The sequence below is a fragment of the Mercenaria mercenaria genome, chromosome 17, assembly GCF_021730395.1.
Source record: "Mercenaria mercenaria strain notata chromosome 17, MADL_Memer_1, whole genome shotgun sequence".
In the NCBI taxonomy this organism is placed as follows: Eukaryota; Metazoa; Mollusca; class Bivalvia; order Venerida; family Veneridae; genus Mercenaria; species Mercenaria mercenaria.
Genome location: NC_069377.1, coordinates 38,555,588 through 38,570,239, shown reverse-complemented (window position 1 = coordinate 38,570,239; position 14,652 = coordinate 38,555,588). Strand labels below are relative to the sequence as shown.

The 14,652-nt window shown below is 36.0% G+C and overlaps 1 protein-coding gene across 1 annotated transcript in view; it reads left to right on the top strand.

Moving 5' to 3' along the window:
• LOC123536306 (carboxy-terminal kinesin 2-like) overlaps positions 1-14,652 on the top strand; it is a 101,662-nt gene that overhangs the window by 614 nt on the left and 86,396 nt on the right. Inside the window, exons 2-3 of the mRNA XM_045319378.2 lie at positions 2,758-2,901; positions 3,396-3,630. Coding sequence (XP_045175313.2) covers positions 2,758-2,901; positions 3,396-3,630 — 379 coding nt within the window. The remainder of the gene's footprint in view (positions 1-2,757; positions 2,902-3,395; positions 3,631-14,652) is intronic.

Below are 14,652 nucleotides of genomic sequence, written 5' to 3'. Positions count from 1 at the left end.
CAAGTGCTCCCTTACCATTTACCATCAATGCAATAAAAAGATAACTTACTCTGAGTGTTTCAATATCAACTGCTTGTCCAAAGAATACGAGATGCAATCGGAGCTTGGTAGGAGTTGCGCAGTCAAATTTATCAACAGCCGGGACACATACAGTATGTCTAGGTATTCCGAATCTAAAGCAGTTCCGAATCACTTCAATTTTTTCTTCACATATTGCCAATAAAATGTAAATGTTTTGTCAGTTGAATGTCCCTAAGTAACAGAAATAATTCCACAAACTTTTGAGAAGTTGCGTGTTATATTGTTCTTGCAGGGGAGATAAATGTTGTAAAAAGTGATTTGGAACTACTTGACTGACTACGTTTGGAAATGACATATAAAATTGAAGGCTTTCTTATTTTCAAAATAACTTTTTGCAGATGGAAATAAACAGTCATGGCTATGTTTTGAAATGTTTATTGCATATTTTTCATAAGTCTGTATATTTTTCTTTAAAATGGCAATTATTTGCAAATTTTCGACGAAAATCAGTATGTACCCTGTGACCAAACTAGTAATCCCAGAAATGAAATTATACCTTTTATTTTTTAATCTTGCCATATGAACACTAAACCCCAAAGGAATCAATTCTGTTTGACATATTGAACGTTTTCTGTTAGGTGATTCGGAACTGCTATACACACTGTACAAAATCATCAGTGGTTATAATAAAAATATTCGCTTTCGACGTCACCCGCCGTGGTAGCAGAGAGGTCTGAGGTACTGGTTCATATTACTGTAGTTTTTTGTTTTCGTTTTATCTTGAGATGAATAGGAAAATATTACGTTTGGAAAAAAAGAGAAGGAAATCATATCGCCCACAGCGGGCAGGGAACCCGCGTCCCTGACAAAAAACAGTGTATTCTGAACCAGCGACTTTGCCCTCTCAGCTACCACGGCAGATGACTTTCAAGGCGAGTATTTTTATTATAACTAGGGCTGTAACGAATACACTAAGGGGCGAATATTGATACATATCACGAATACAGGGTGACAAATACGAATATTTATTCATGAATATGAATTCTATACGCAAAGGTCACTGAACATAATGTGGCTTTTGCCAACAATATATGACAGTCTGCTGACTAGATTGTAGTACTTACTGGGTACTCAAAACACTGTGATTGTGAACTAATACTGTTCAAAAATAAAAGCAGTCAACATGTAACCTTAAAGAGCTTTGGATTCAAATGACTTAAACTGTCAACTGTTTGGCAAGAAATGACTAGAGGCGACCAAAAACTGACGATGTGTATTTGGCTGGAGGATCCCCTATTTCAACGGTTTACTCGTTGCTCAACATGTTGTTTATGTAGACAGTTTTCGGATGTCTTAAAATGGGAATTCCCAAAGTTTAGCGACGTGGTTAGAGTGTCCACCTATGGATCATGAGGTCTAGGGTTTGAGCATTATAAGGGACCTAGGTATTTCAGGGATAGAATTTAACAGTTTTTTGAACTTGCAAATTTTTGCGTGTACAAAAAATTTCAACTCGTAATTTATCAACTTTAGTCGCAATTTTGTTCAACCGTTCAACAAGGTTCTGCCCTCCATAACGCTACTGGTAAGCATGTGTAGTACAAAACACGGTTTTTCCATCATAAATTATATATCGTGCCAACGCATACTAGTAGTTAATGTCTTGCCTAATCAAAATCTGCAAACAGTCCAGGCATTATGTAAAAACGTAATCAATCGGTGCGTACTGTGTGAAACATCATCATTAAATGCGTATTTACAGCAGATCGAAACTGAAAGTTAAAGAAACTGAAACCGTCAGAATTTCTACTTGAGATTTTGCACTCGCAAAATTTTGCGAGCTTGGGCAAAAGTCACTCACATTTTTCAAAATGCAAGCTTAAATTCGAACCCTGTATTTTCTCTCTCAGGGTATACTTTAAAGTTTATGGAGTTAATTGTAAAAAATAATTTAACGTACGAAACGAAGGCGAAAACAAAAGCACAAAGAGCTTGCGAGTACAAGTCAGAAAGTTTCAATAGTCCTAATATGTCTTTGTTGGAAGTCTAAGGGCATTTCTGATAAGTGTTCCGCTGCTGGACATGACTTATATAAATACAAGCAAAAGTGTTGGCAGCTTATTTTTTGTCACAATTACAGTAATACATGTACACTTTATTATGTTTGCCTTTTTACTACCTGTTGATTTAATTATTGGCAGTTTCATGCATGTTTTAATGTTTAAAATCCGGGCGAGTAAGTTTTGATTGCAGACAAGTAAATTTTTAAGTCTCATTTGTCTGTAGACAAGTGAAAAATACTAGGATTTCCAAATCCCTGCTTCTCATAACTTACCCGTCATCTGAAGAATTTTTTTTTGTTTGCTGATTTTTTTTTTTTTCAAAATTGACAGTTCCACTTTTGTATTACTAAACATGCTAAAGAAAAGCAATGTTTTACCACAAAGTAAGTTTGTTACAAACAAATGTTTTCCATCAAAGAAAAACATGAGGTTGTTTCTGAACATTATAGCAAGAAGCACTTTCTACTTACAATCAGAGGCTGCAGTATTTATATACATTAATTTAAGATCCATGTCATTGTAACACCTTAATATAATACTATTCTCTCCATGTATATCATGATATTTACATCTGTGTATTAAGAGTGGCAAAAGCTGTTGAAATGCAATATGTTAAGTGATAAGTTGCTGATAATGTTTTTGGTACTTTTATAAAGTCATAATGTCTTTTCAGTTACGAAAGCCGTTGGTTTCCGCAAATACTACAGCTAGTGGAAGTAGATTGCCAACCCCTTCTAGCAGACTTAAACCTCCATCAAGTTACAGCTCAGCATCTACAAATAAATCAGTAGCAAAACGTTCCAGAAGCCCTGAGGAGGTATGTATGGGCTAAATTTAAATGACGAAAGTATTAGCAAAGCAGTTTTCCTATATTAAAACAACAACAACAAGAAATGTAATGTTTGTGTATTGTTATCAAATTGATTCAATATACACCAAACATGTTGGTTTTTCCACTCGATTATGATTTTGTAGAGCTCTAAAATTCCAAATTGTATTCATGATATTGGTGAAGATCATGCAAGTTGAATCTCATTTCCAAGCTTATGGACTATAACGGCTGAAACTGATTAGCTATCAACATTTTACAATGTTCACTTAAAACAGTGTTCCCATACAGGTACATATGTATGTGAAACATGCACAAAAGGAAGAAAAACGTACAGATTTTTAAACAAAAGATCCATTGTTAGAACTACTTGAGTGCCAGCCTGTGCCTAGATTGTGTCTGGGTGACATTTTAAAACAACCTGTATCATACGAGATCTGCTTACAGTCCTGAGTAAAAGGAAGAAACTTTTTATGTTTCAGGCACCAGTAGCTAAAAGACAAAGGACGTCGGGAAGTGAAAATAAAGCAGTGTCTACAAGAGGCCCAGGCTTGAAGTCTTCCAACAGCACTGGAAGTCTCAGTTTAGATGGGTCAGCTAAAAAGCTAACATCTAGCAATAGTGGTAGTAGCTTGAGAGGAACATCAGTATTGAGTAATACAAGGTCTGCGAGGACAGCTACAGTAAAGCCATCAGTTGTTAAACCGTCAAAAGCCGGTAAGGAATTGGTGATTATTCTGTGTAATTATTTTTAGCTCGTCTCAAACTTTGTTCAGGAGGAGCTATTAGTAAAAGGTGATCATCTGGCATTCTATGACAACATTTTTATGCCTCCCAAAACTTTGTGGGGGGGAGGGCACTTAAAATAGCCCTTGTCCAACTGTCCGATTTTGTGTCATTCATATCTAAAAAAGTATTTGACCCAGAGTCATTGAACCACATACGATTATTATTCAGCATGAGAAATTGTGCACATAAGGATTTAATTTGGATCTCACACTGCCAGACGGGAGTTATGGCTCTTGACTTTGTCAAAAAATGCATAAAAAGGGCCTAAGTTTGTGTTGCATGCATTCCAAACTGTATTTGACCCATGAAACATTACAGGAATATTATTCAACATGCGAAGTTGTGCACCGGGGATTTTGTTAGAAATATCACTCAGCCAGACCAGTTATGGCCTTTTAATCATGTTAATAGCTTAGTCAAAAATATGCATGAAAAGGCATGAAAGTTGTGTCGCACATATCTCAAAAAGTATTTTACTTGGGGTCATGAAACATGGATATTACTTAAGGTATTAGATCACTAAGTAATGTTTTCATTTAGGTACATATCTTTGGAACAGACTGTCAACTCTATCCGTTCAGATTCGTACTTGTATTTTGATAATATTCCCTGTGTTTTATCCCCGTACCCGTTAAATCGGGGACAATATCTTTGTTGCTCTCTCTCTCTCTCTCTCTCTCTCTCTCTCTCTCTCTCTCTCCAAACGTAAACATATCATATAAATAATTCATTTCTTAATTGATGTCTTTGAAACTCACATACTTTACTCATTGTCATATTACCTTTACATTGATATATAGACATGTTACAATGACCTTCAGGATAACTTTTTCACGGTAAGACACTTGGCAATTTTCCTATTTATCAAATTAATGCTAATGAATGATTCATTTCTTGATATATTTTGTTTTGTTTTGTTTTCGGTGCTACGAGTGCCGTGGCAGCAATATTTCCTTATCTAATTTTCTGATTAACTGTTTTAACTTTGAAAAAAAAATGAAGAAGAACGCGTTAGTAGAAATATATAGTGAGAGTCAAAATCGTAGCATAATATTTCAAACCGAATTGTTGTATATTTGAAATTTAGCCTGTGTATGTGAACGAGTTTGACCCATCAAAATATTGTTCGAACGGCCAATTATTTCCCCTATGGACTAGCAATAAATTTATACGGGCCAACAAGGTTCTGGCAATTAAAAAGAAGAATTGAAAGGTTCTATTTAATCTACATCTACATCTACATGATACTTCCAACAATCATTAACGATTATGACTGGAAGGCGCTTGTCTGGGCAGTGTTAAAAATGAGAAAACTCATTAGGTGCAAAGAATAAAAATTACTACAGGTGCTAAGTTAAAAAACATAGTGAAGGAAGTTTCTGCAGATGTACAGTGGCCAGCCGCTCAGCAAATATGTTGAGGCTGGGGCTGGACTGTACATATTGGGGAAGGCCATTCCATAGTCTGATTGTACGGGGGAAGAAGGAATTCATGTGGTATTGAGTAACATTAATAATATTATGTTTTACGTACAGTTTCTTTTTAAAATAAGGAGGAAGATAGTGATATCGAAAATGTTTAAAATCGTTATTTAGACAGCTGCTTTACCACTTAGAACCATAGAATATTTTAAGTTTCAGCTGTCATGACTATATTTCAGTACAATACAATTTCTAATGCCACCTTTAAATTTTTTCCAATTTCTTTAAAAGACTTTTTATTAATGTTACCATCGCTGTTCCTGGTTGTGGAGATGCAGCCAATCAACTGATATAAACCCCGGTCGCAAAATTCGCAAAAAAACCAACAGCGGCAACGGAGATATAATATGTTTTTAGTAATACACGTCGGGGTTAGTCTTACTGAAACAGCATTTGTATTTCAAATTAAACTTTACTATTCTCACATGACATTTGCACCGGTGGTAAATGAGATCGTGAAGCGTTTTCTTCATTAAATAAAGACAATCTTTGTCGTATAATAGCAATACTGAAACAGAATTGCATTCATTTGGAAATGTGAAGTGATTACAACTTTTTAATATTATAGTATTGAGTATGTAACATTACAATAAATGACTTACTATTGGTAATTATGTAGTTTTATTGACCTGCCTAAAGGTAATATGTGTTTTCGTCCGTTGCCACAATGTGTTTAAAGGACTACAATAAATCACTAGAATTTGTCAAATGATACCATCGCGTATCTATGCCGCTTTTTTGTTGCATGGATTGTTCAGTTTACATTACAGCCAAGTTGGTTATAAAATCTGACAAAGGTTATGGGGATTTTAATTATTTCCGATTTTTAAACGCAAAGATCAAAGTAAAATGAAGGACATTGTCATACTTAAATACATCAAAGTGAACATCTTGTCACAAGACTTGGTATTTGTGAATATGAGTCAAATGTGTGAAGTAATAAAAACATTACAGCAAACTAACTGTTTTTAGCGTTTAAACAGTAGATGTCAAATATCAGATGGACATCAAAATGACTATGTTCCGAATTTTAAAAGTAAAGGTGAAAAGTCAAATATAGGTAAAGGTCAAATATTAAAGAATATAATTGAACATCTGGTCAACAAGGTTGTTATTTGATTATTAACCAAATTGGTCAAGTACTAATTTAGGACAAGTTATGGCCAAATTTAATATAATAGATCCAGGCCCCTTATGACACCTATAGCTTTATATCTAGGTGTCGTATGAAAATGCACTCTCCAAAGGCCATAGAAGTATCGTGATCAAGTTTCAAGTTTCTAGTGCCACAGATATATGAGAAGAAACATGCAAAGACGAACGGACTGACATCATCACAATATATATTGACATATAATATGCCCTAACAGTTAAAAGTATTTTTCGCTGGCTTTATTTGTCCATATTATTGCGCGTCTTTAGCACCCAGTTAACTTGAGTCACCCCCACATGTCAAAAGCACCCCCACATAACATAATGAAAACACCTCCCCCACATAGCATTTCCTTTTAATCGCCCGGAATTGCCGAAAACTGGCGATTTCACTTGCTAAAGTTCTACAACAGCTTTGGAACATGTCAAGCCCAGTTCCGCCCTACAAGCCGTTTTTCGAAACACACGGGGATAGTTGGTTTAGTCATTTTCATAAAAATGCCCCCCTACATAGCAGTTGCATTTTTTCCATCAGAATGCGCCGTTGCACTTTTCACAAAAACTACGAAACTCAGGAGCCCAGGCTTTATAGCCGAGGGTGTAGTATTGTTATGAGCGGGCACTCGTCTTTATTTCGTTAAAATTGGTGAAGTACTAAGACAGTAATAATGAAAAATGTTACATGAATCGAGAGATTCCGCCGCCATTTTGCACCCCTGCATACCCAGGGTATCGCCACCGTGGTTATGGCCCCTGAAATTGTCAAAAATGCACATTTTCACCTTGTGAAACGCCTAGCTCAAAAAGTATTTGATATAGATTCATGAAACCTTGCATGAGTTTTAATCATATGAACTTGCGCACCTATTTTTTATCTGGGTCTGCCCCCTATTTCTAGAGTTATGGCCCCTGAATAGTCAAAAATACTTATTTTCACCTTGTGACACGCGTAGCTCAAAAAGTATTTGATATAAATTGATGAAACCTTGCATGGGTCTTTATCATGATATGAACTTGCGCACCTATTTTTAGCTCATCTGATTTTTTGAAAAAAAATGATGAGTTATTGTCATCACTTGAGCGGTTGTCGGCGTCGGCGTCGGCGTCGGCGTTGCCTGGTTAAGTTTTATGTTTAGGTCAGCTTTTCTCCTAAACTATCAAAGCTATTGCTTTGAAACTTGGAATACTTGTTCACCATCATAAGCTGACCCTGTATAGCAAGAAACATAACTCCATCTTGCTTTTTGCAAGATTTATGGCCCCTTTTGTACTTAGAAAATATCAGATTTCTTGGTTAAGTTTTATGTTTAGGTCAACTTTTCTCCTAAACTATCAAAGCTTTTGCTTTGAAACTTGGAATACTTGTTCACCATCATAAGCAGACCCTGTACATCAAGAAACATAACTCCATCTTGCTTTTTGCAAGAATTATTGCCCCTTTTGGACTTAGAAAATCAGTTTTCTTGGTTAAGTTTTATGTTTAGGTCAGCTTTTATCCTAAACTATCAAAGCTATTCCTTTAAAACTTGCAACACTTGTTCACCATCATAAGCTGACCCTGTACAGCAAGAAACATAACTCCATCCTGCTTTTTGCAAGATTTATGGCCCCTTTTGGACTTAGAAAATATCAGATTTCTTGGTTAAGTTTTATGTTTAGGTCAACTTTTTCTCTTAAACTATCAAAGCTATTGCTTTAAAACTTGCAACTCTTGTTCACCATCATAAGCTGACCCTGTACAGCAAGCAACATTACTCCATCCTGCTTTTTGCAATTATTATTGCCCCTTTTGGACTTAGAAAAATCATTTTCTTGGTTGAATATTATGTTTAAGTTAACTTTTCTCATAAACTATCAAAGCTATGCTTTAAAACTTGCAACAGTTTTTCACCATCATAAGTGGACACTGTACATCAAGAAACATAACTCTATCCTGCTTTTTGCAAGAGTGATGGCCCTTTTTAGACTTAGAAAATCATGGGTAGGACAATATTTCTATTATACAAAAAAAATCAGATGAGCGTCAGCACCCGCAAGGCGGTGCTCTTGTTCTTCTAGCTCCGCCCCCTATTTTTAGAGTTATGGTCCCTGAAATAGTAAAAAATGCACATTTTCACCTTGTGACACGCCTAGCTCAAAAAGTATTTGATAGAGATTCATGAAACCTTGCATGAGACTTAATCATGATGTGAACTTGAGCACCTCTTATTTTTCATCTTGGTCCTCCCCCTATTTCTAGAGTTATGGCCCCAGAAATAGTCAGAAATGTACATTTTCACCTTGTGACACGCCTAGCTAAAAAAGTATTTGATATAAATTGATGAAACTTTGCACGAGTCTTTATCAATAGTTAACTCTATTTTATAACTAATACAGGTTATAAAATGCTTGAAAAAGTAACTGAAATAGGTTACATAACTTAAAACAGTTACACCTCAGACTGTTTACACATTTTCTTTTTATGCTATCTTACCCTGAATAATTTTCTTAAATCCACATAATTTTTCTTGTAGTTTTATTTTAACCCTTATCATGCTGGACACAATTGATTCTGCCTTTGCGATCAGTGTAGATCATGATCAGCCTGCACATCCATGCAGTCTGATCATGATCTGCACTGTTCACCATTCAGTTAGTATCTTTTGGTAGGCATCCCTTTTAATAGTTAACGGTACTGTCCAAATTCAAAGATGAACAAGTTCATTAATGCAATTTAGCAGGGTAAGGGTTAAAAGCATTATAAAACATTTCCATTTTAACATATTACTGACACTTTCTGTGATGAAAATAACTTACTGAAATTCAGGCACATTTTTGACACCTGCAGCAGCAATACACATTTAGTATCAAAAAGGACTGTGAAATGCTTTTATAGATTTTATGCCCCCGAAGGGAGTCATATTAGTTTTCAACTGTCCGTTCATTCGTTAGTTCGTTCGTTCATCACAAAGTTAACTTTTTGCATGAAGGCACTTTACTCGCGAACCACTGCACCCAGGACCTTCAAACTAAACATACTGATAGTACTTATTGAGTACACGACCCCTATTGTCTTTGGGGTCACCAGGTGAAAGGTCAAGGCGCTGCGGGGGCATTTGTCACCATTAGTGACAGCTCTTGTTCTGATTTAACTTAAAGTGCACTTAGCATTGGGAGCTTAATTTCTTTTTCTGTGCCAATTTTAGAATATGATACATACTTTTTATACGCCCATCTCTGAAAGAGCGGAGCGTATTATGTGAACACCCGTGGAGGCAGTTGGTGTCCAAAGCATGTGGGCTCTCTAAATTTGAACAGTTTTCATCGGATCTTCAGCGGACTTGCTGACAATATTTGTGGACATAACATCTCGGCCCAAGTTTGATAACCAGCGAAATCGTCTCAGGCACTCAGCCGCACTCTTGGATTATGGCCATTGAATTACTTGAAAAACAGTGAATTTAGCCTTGTCCACTCTCTAAGTCAGTTTTCATCCAATCTTCACCAAACTTGCTGACAATGTTTGTAGGCATAATATCTTGGCCAGGTTGGATAACCAGCCAAATCACCCCAGGCACTCTTGGATTATGGCCCTTGAATTACTCGAAAAACTGCAAATTTAGCCTTGTCCGCTCTCTAAGTCAAACAGTTTTCATCCAATCTTCACCAAACTTGCTGACAATGTTTGTGGGCATAATATCTTGGCCAGATTGGATAACCAGCCAAATCGCCCCAGGCACTTTTGGATAACGGCCCTTGAATTACTCGAAAAACTGCAAATTTAACCTTGTCCGCCCACTAAGTCAAACAGTTTTCATCCAATCTTCACCAAACTTGCTGACAATGTTTGTGGGCAAAATATCTCAGACAAGTTCGATAACCAGCCAAATTGCCCCAGGTTTTCTTGGATTATGGCCCTTGAATTACTTGAAAAATTGTCGGCTCTCTAACTAGTCTAAGTCAAATAGTTTTCATCCGATCTTCACCAAACTTGCTGACAATGTTTGTGATCATAATATCTCGGCCAGGTTTGATAACCATCCAAATCCCCCCAGGCACTCTTAGATTATGCCCCTAGAACTAGGCCAGGTTCGATGACGGGCGTATTTTGTGACAGTCTGGCACTCTTGTTTGTAATTATATTGATAATCACAGGATTTAATTTTGGTAAGGAGGCTGACAAGGCAAGAAAGAAAAATTTATGTTAAGCAGTGACGGAATTTATTATGTCTCTCGACTGGGGAGATACATTGTTTTTGCCCTGTCCGACCGTCCGTCCGTCCGTCTGTGACATTTCATTTCTGATCAGTAACTGGAGAACACTTTGACCTAGAACCTTCAAACTCCATAGGATGGCAGGGCTTATGGAGTAGTTGACCCCTATTGTTTTTTGGGTCACTCCATCAAAGGTCAAGGTCACAGGAGCCTGAACATGGAAAATCATTTCTGATCAATAACTTGAGAACCACTTGACCCAGAATGTTGAAACTTCATAGGATGATTGGTCATGCAGAGTAGATGATCCTTATTGATTTTGGGGTTACTCTAATAAAGATCAAGGTCACAGGGGCCTGAACATGGTAAACCATTTCCGATCAATAGCTTTAGAACCACTTGACCCAGAATGTTGAATCTTCATAGGATGATTGTTCATGCAAATTACATGACCCTATGGGGTCACTTTAATAAAGGTCAAGGTCACAGGGGCCTGAAAATTGAAAACCATTTCTGATCAATAACTTGAGAACCAATTGACCCAGAATGTTGAATCTTCATAGGATGATTGGACATACAGAGTAGATGACCCCTATTGATTTTGGGGTTACTCTAATACAGGTTAAGGTCACAAGGGCCCGAACATGGAAAATCATTTCCAGTCAGTAACTTGAGAACCACTTGACCCAGAATGTTGAAACTTCATAGGATGATTGGACATGCAGAGTAGATGACCCTTATTGATTTTGGGGTTACTCTATTACAGGTTAAGGTCACAAGGGCCTGAACATGGAAAATCATTTCCGGTCAGTAACTTGAGAACCACTTGATCCAGAATGTTGAAACTTCATAGGATGATTGGACATGCAGAGTAGATGACCCCTATTGATTTTAGGGTCACTCTATTAAAGGTCAAGGTCACAGCAAACAGAACATGGAAATCTTTTTCTGGTCAGTAACTTGAGAACCCCTTGACCACGAATGTTGAAACTTCATAGGGTGATAGGACTTACAGAGTAGATGACCCCTATTGTTTTTAGAGTCACTCATTAAAGGTCAAGGTCGCAGCGGACAGAACATGGAAATCCATCCAGTCAATAACTTGAGAACCATTTGGCCTAGAACCTTCAAACTTCATAGGATGATGGGACTTACAGAATAGATGACCCCTATTGTTTTTGGGATCACTCCATCAAAGGTCAAGGTCACAGGGGGCTTAACATAGAAAACACTTTTCAATCAATAACTTGAGAACCACTTGACCCAGAATGTTGAAACTTCATAGGATGATTGGACATGCAGAGTAGATGACACTACTGACTTTGGGGTCACTGTTGAAGATCAAGGTCACAGGGGCCTGAACATGGAAAATGTTTCCAATTCATAACTTGAGAACCATTAGGCCCAGAATGTTGAAACTTAGTGGGATGAGTGTCAAGTAGATGATCCCTATTGCAGACAACCATCAGTGTCTCTTTGACCTTTGCTCCTTGCCTCAGCCAGGATATTGTGCAACTTACACATTTTCTAGTGTTATGCACTTAATGTGAAAACCAAGATGTTTGTTGAATCAAGATCGGTGAGAGCTTTCCAAAAATGTACACTTTTATATGGTCTACAGTGACTGGGAAAGGATGTTTGTCCATGGGACAATGTCCCGTCATACACAATAAATTATGTGACATTTAAAAATTTTATGTGACATTCAGAAATTTCTATGGGACAATTGCGACTTAAACTAGGAACTGGCACTGTAGTATGTACCCATTTCAGATTAAAGAAGCTCTCAGTAAAAAAAGTAACTAAAACTGTAACAGCTTCACAGCTTGTCAATAAAGAAAATTATTGAAAACTGACAAAAAATGAAAGTCTAGAATAAAATACGATGTTAAAACATGTTTTTAAACACTGGAAGCACTTTGAATCTGCACACTGAATACATTCCTTTGTGTAAGATTTGCACTATTAAATAGTTTCATCCTTTTGCATTCAATACAATTTAGATATATATGACACAGGGCTCATCAGCATTAAAACTTATGAGACATTTTTCATTTTTATGTGACTATGGCTCATGTCTCATGGGTTTCCCAGTCACTGGTCTATGATCTATATTATTTTCAGCGTAACGCTGAACACGTCCAAAAATTGGAGTTTTTTTAGTGTTATGACGTAGTAAAGATTTTTTCCATTGTTTTGGAACCATGTAAATAGTGCTGAACATGCAAAATACCACTTCTTTTACATTTTATATCATGTAACATTTATCTGTGTTCGGAAAATTTTTTACCAGGTAAGATTTTTTGGGCAGTTACAGAAATCAGCTTGACAAAATGTCAAGATGCTTATATGTAACACTTTTGCATTTTTCAGTCTCACTCTGTTTGAGAGCAGATTGAAAATGAAAAATGTAACACTATGCTTCAAATTTATAGAAATAAGGTACTAAACAGTTAAAAGAGAAAATAAAAACAGGGTATACCAGGGTTCCAGATAATTTTGTTGGCCTATGAGTATTTACTCATCATAATTTTTGTGAATGAGTAAAATGGTAAAATCTGAAATTTACTAGGAGTAATTTTACTCCAGAAAATTTGTAAATGTAAAAAAAAAAAGAAAACGGTTTTATAACATATTTATTAATTTGGTGTAACACCCATGAATTTGTTTGCAGTTCAGTTTCAATTCAGCTTTCAAGTTTTTGCTTTTTGTTCTCCCGTGGTTTACTTTGGCTTACAATACCGCTACTGAATCCAATAGAATACTAGCTTTAAATATGTTTTAATGATCGTTCTTGTTGGTTTAAAGATGCATAGTGTTTGTTCACTTTTTACAATCTCAGATCGACACCGCTTTAGAATACACTATCGTACTATCAATATTGTTTCCCAACTATTTGACTTACGAATGCATTGGGTATATAATATAGTTTAACTTATAAAGTACCATTCAATGCGTGTGTACGTTTCATGTGGGAGAATTAATGCTGACCGTGCTTTGTTAGGTAAAGACTTTAGATGATTCAGAGTCTGTTTACGCTAGTAAAAAGTCATTGCATGAGTTTCTGTAATTTCTTATACGTTTTTATACGCTTAAAAATGATCGCACATGCGTATATGCATTATTTCAAAGCGTAATTTACGCTAATACGCATCTTATCTGGAGCCCTGGTATACATATATGAAGTACTTCGAAAGTTTCAAATTATCACTGTAAATTTCTGTAATTTTTTGTAGAGTGCGTAGCCCCATATTTTAAGAATGAATATTTTTGTTAAACACAAATGAAAAAGAAGTGTAAACTGTTTCTTACTTTCAGCTGCCTCACAGAAGTATACATGAAGAACCCTAAGTTCCTAAGATTTGGCTCACTAAAGTTGTGGGCACATTAGATTTGTCCGTAGGCCCTCCCATTTTTGCAATCTTTTTATAGAGTTTAAAAAAAATTCAAGAATATTTTGTTGCATTTTACCCTTTCTTTTCAAAATGACTGACTGATATATAAAAAAGCTTTTTAATGATAATAGAATTTTTCTGTAAAGATTTCAATAGGGAAGTATACATTCAGTGTACCATTTTTATAAATAACAACATTTTATACCAAATGAACAGATGATAAAATTATGATTTGTATTGTTTTATAGACAGAAACCACACTCTTAGATAATAAAACAAATATCAAAACAAGCAAATAGTATTTTCTATATAAATAAGCAGTTTTATAGAACTAAGTAAAGCGGGCTACGGACTACAGATAATGATAAATAATAGTTGTGCAGTAAAATCTTCATTCATTGCAGTATGTTCTTATAAACAATACAAAATGAGGCCTGTACAAGAGAAACTAGTAATAAGTCTGAGTGAAAATGAAAAAATGAAGAAAACCCCTGTAAGTAAAAAGTGTGACAAAATGAAACAGTATCACAGAAATTTGAAGAACACCCAGATAAACAGGCGCAAAGGAGAGCTAAAGATAGAATAAGGAAGCAGAAATGAGAAATAACTGCTGCTTAAATAGTGCCATCGTCCCCAATCATGTTAGTTAGTGTTAGTCTGCAAGACTTGTTAAATGTTTGTACTACAGTATAAGTAGTGTCTGTAGAACCTTTCATCAAATTTGTTAG